Here is a 4,250-nt window from a genome sequence, read left to right on the forward strand (position 1 = left end):
AGATGCAGCGTGGCAGCGCAAGAAGCAGCCGGAAAATACAGACGCATATTCACATGTGTTCGCAGAGATAGATCTGTAGCGGACAGTGGCTAAGATAGTTATGCAAAACACAGGAAGACAAACATTAAAAGAAAAGGAAAACAAAGAGGTCAACAAGGACGAAAAAATTAAGGGAATATATGATCAGGATATATATGATCAAGGAAGCGAGGCTAAGGCATTGACCCCACACGCCCGCTTGGCATCGGTTTCTATTACATAAAGCAGAACCCATCAGTAATGCCTTCTGCTTTCAATTACCTTCATTTGCTCCGTTCTCCTCACCATCAGGATCGCCACATACCTGCAACTTTTTAGTGACAGCCCAGCATGAGAATTCATCGAATGTCACAACACCAGATCCATTAGTGTCGATCTCATTAAACACAGTGGTAGCGTCAGTGATATCAACACCCCACTCCTTCAATTTCGGCAAGGCTTCCTTGAACTCCTGTAGCTCAAGCAACAAACTTCCATCCTTATCCATGGTGTCGAACATTACAGTCAACTCAAAGATATCATAGATGTAGCAAAGCATCAGGCGGAATTCAAGGAACTCCACAAGATCCTCTTCACCCACACCCTTTACCTTGTTGCCGAGGTCCTTCGCTTTGTCAAACGCACGCTGGACAATGTCAGGAAGGTGAGTCGTGAACTCATCCAACTTGAGTACACTGTAGCAACCATCAAGCACCTCCCTGAATGAAAGTTTTCCAGTCCCATTCGTGTCAAACCGCTTGAAGAGTTCAATGCGACGGCTTTTCGACTCAGCATCCTTGTCACGGGGAATCGCACACCGAATACGCTCCCACGCAACCTTCCGGTCCGCAGTAGTTTTCCCGTCCTTTCCACCCTTACTGGCGGCACCATCCTTGGGGTTAGATGCGTTCTTCGATCCTGAGCAACCCATCGTTGTTTATTTTACTTGGCTTTGCTTGATTAACTTCTACAAAAATGGAACAGCATGATCACAACGGCAGCAACAGAGATGCAGCGTGGCAGCGCAAGAAGCAGCCGGAAAATACACACGGATTCTACATTGTGCTACAGTCTTTGCGAAATTCACTGATAATACAAAGATCGTTCATCGTAGTTGCATTTCCCAGTGGATCGATGAGACGGTGGCCAACACGGCTCTGCACAGCTTACAGCAACGAGCGGGTTCATATGCGATGGCAAGAAGTGTATCGAAAGCGCCTCCGCCCAACAACGTCACGGGCGAACCAAGCAACAACTTATCCGGTCAATGACAACCGATGGGAGGAAACAATATGAGTGACAGCGAAGGGAGTGTGATGGAGTTACAATCTTGACCCCGCTCCGGGAGTGAGGTGGAGTCTGATCAAAGATGACCACGAGCAGAGGGGAAACCGGTTGAGGTAGAGACACTCAGCCTATACTCCAACACGGGCAGCCATTCTCCCACTGGCAGAGCTCAACACCTGCGACCCGGCGTGGATGCCGACCTATAATGACTCCAAAGACACAGTTTTGGGTTTTCTAAACACTGCAGACAGACCACCCCAGACAGGGAGACATGAACATACGACGCAACTAGGTGAGAGCTCTTGTGATTGAAAAGTGAAAAGAATTTTATAGTGGAATTGATGAAGTGTAATCTCAAGGGATCATCCTTGGACCTAGAGTGCCTGCCTCCATGCGAGAGGGTGAGCACATCTAATGATGGAAGATCAGCGGGGAGGGCGAACACATGATTTATTATGTTGTTCACGTAGAAAATTCGTTCCTAGTTAAATGATCATATGTTTGTGCTTACGAGAAAAATAAACGTTTTGGTGGTTATTAAAAAATCCCTGCGAACAAAGGGGGAAAAGATCGACCCAGCGGCGCCTCGCTGGATAGTACGTATTGGAATAAAAGTGCTCACAGCTAACGTACCGCATGCGGGGCCAACCCCAGCAACCGTAAGCTTGTGTGTTAAGGAATAATCGTTGTAATGTCTAAAAGCACAATAAAATAGAATACGAAGCGTACATGACGACGGTACCGTAAATTTTTAAAATCCAGTGATGGCGGCACACCACAGCTCGGAGGCACCACGCCTCAGAGTTCAGCAATGACGCTGTAGGTGCCCATTACCATGACAATTAAACCAAAGATAATGTAGAAGTAACAACGAATGCGTGTCCAAGAAAACACTGGTGCTGCCGTAAACATGCTTCCCCAGTACTTCAACGTCACACGATCCTCTTCGGGATTCATTACAGCATGGTCAACCTGCATAGTGAGCAACGCTGGTAGAATAAAAACCATGACAGCCGCCGGTAAAGCACCAATCAGGCTCACGACAGCGTGCACCGCTTTCGGGCCAACAGCGAGTTCAATACTAACAATAACCAGGTTAATAAACAACCGGAGAAGGATCCCCTTTACCGAAAAAGCACTGCACCCCACGACCTGGTCTACGGCCTGTATGGCCGATTGGAACTGCACGGGGTATGTGCACACCAAATTTATAACTAACATAGCACGCACAGCGGTTGACAATTGGCTCTCGGGAAGCCCGTCAATAATGCTCGTATTGATTGACGTTCCGTATGCAAGGTACCCTGTGATACCATAAAGCAAGTAAATCGAAACGGTTAGTGTGAGAACCAGCGACAATGTGAACTTAAACCTCGTCTTCTGATTGCATCCGGTGTGTGCAGGAAGGACGATCGCAATTCCCTCAAGTCCCATCAGGTTACTCGCCATATTGTTAAACCAGCCAATGGGGATGTTATTGCCAAATGCGTTGACAGTTGGGTGCACCCTACCGTTCTTGTTTATCTCCATGCAGGTTCCCACGAAGGTTGCAACGAGAGTGAATGTCACCGCCACCGATGCCGATATGGAAATAATAGCCAAAGTTGAGAAGTTACTCGAAAAGCACGTGAAACCAAACTCAATGAAAAACATGACAAATGACCATACGTATGTGTCCCCCTTAAACTGCACCATTGTATTCATCGTATCGACCGTTAGTTGCATGTATAGTAAACAAAAACCAAACTGGCTGAGAAGTAGGCAAACAAAGAGAACCCACTGCAGTGGTGGCCCGAAAATAAATTTACATATCCTACCGTACGTGTCAACACGGGGTCGGTCAATGGTCAGCTTCGTTCCAAGCAGCAACTGGGAGGCGTCAATAACACAGACGCCAATGAGCACCGCAATGGTGGGTCCGAGTATGTACCCTGCATCTTGGTAGAAAACTGGAAGCAAAAACACCGCAGTGCCAACGTTCGCCTTGAATATATGGAAGGCGGTCTTGTAGATGTTGGTGTTTTCAGGAATTACTCCGGCCTCCTTCCGGGGGCTAGAACTTACAGTTATATCCTTCGTTCCACCGCTTTGCACCTCCACGTTCACATCGGTCACCGCTGTCGAGGCAGTGACAGCATCTGGTGCAACGTCATGCGCTACCACCGGTACAGAAAAGACAGACGGGTTGGCGTGTTCAGCAGCTACGACCGCTGGATCCGTTTCACCCGTAGACACCGGTGTTGAAGTTTGTATCGGCTCTCTCATCTTTCCACCGTCACCAGACGTATCAACACGCGATTGGGAGCAACAACCCGTTTAAGCAGACTGTGAACAACACCACTAGAGACGCCTTCAACGAGAGTGATTTCGATGTAACAATCAAATTAGTGTGGGCCGATACGCTAACCTCAGTTTGTGATTTTGCGCACACACTTGCAACGCGTACTGATTCTACGAAAGATTTCATAACCGAAAAAAAGGAATGAAACGGCACAACAAAATTAAAAAAACATAGAAAAATAAACAACTATCCGCCACCACAAAAACAAATACAAAAATATATTTTTTGAAAAATTAAAAAAATACACACTTGAAGACAAACGTTTTCAATAGTAGATATATAAAAAAAACGTATGACCTACAAAAGAATATCGGAAAAAAGCAACAAGTACCCGTCTCACAACACAAAACACCTAACAAGCGAACAGCGGCATTCAAAACATTTGTGACATATGAGGGGATGAAATTAACCCCAACTGATACTCAAAAAAAAAAAAGAGAAGGAAGAAACAGGAACCCCCTCTATATCACCCGCTCATCACAAAAAAAATTCAACACACTTAATAAACAAAAGACAAAAAGCATAACTCTTCACAACCACTATCTTTTTTCACAGCACCCACAAAAACGAAGCAGCATGATCACAACGGCAGCAACAGAGATGC

The 4,250-nt window shown here is 46.1% G+C and overlaps 2 protein-coding genes across 2 annotated transcripts; both read right to left on the reverse strand.

Annotated features, from left to right (window-relative positions):
• Positions 1-292: 292 nt before the first annotated feature.
• Positions 293-949, reverse strand: TEOVI_000495800 (flagellar calcium-binding protein; the record flags this gene model as incomplete). Its single annotated transcript, XM_067221312.1, has 1 exon — positions 293-949. The coding sequence occupies one exon, from the start codon at positions 947-949 to the stop codon at positions 293-295; it is 657 nt and encodes a 218-aa protein (XP_067077413.1).
• Positions 950-2,103: 1,154 nt separating this feature from the next.
• On the reverse strand, positions 2,104-3,570 carry TEOVI_000495900 (amino acid permease 24; the record flags this gene model as incomplete). The annotated part of the gene is made up of 1 exon (XM_067221313.1): positions 2,104-3,570. One exon carries the CDS (start codon positions 3,568-3,570, stop codon positions 2,104-2,106), a length of 1,467 nt encoding a protein of 488 aa, XP_067077414.1.
• Positions 3,571-4,250: the final 680 nt, after the last annotated feature.

Source organism: Trypanosoma equiperdum (assembly GCF_001457755.1).
Source record: "Trypanosoma equiperdum strain OVI genome assembly, contig: ctg_1407, whole genome shotgun sequence".
Classification (NCBI taxonomy): Eukaryota; Euglenozoa; class Kinetoplastea; order Trypanosomatida; family Trypanosomatidae; genus Trypanosoma; species Trypanosoma equiperdum.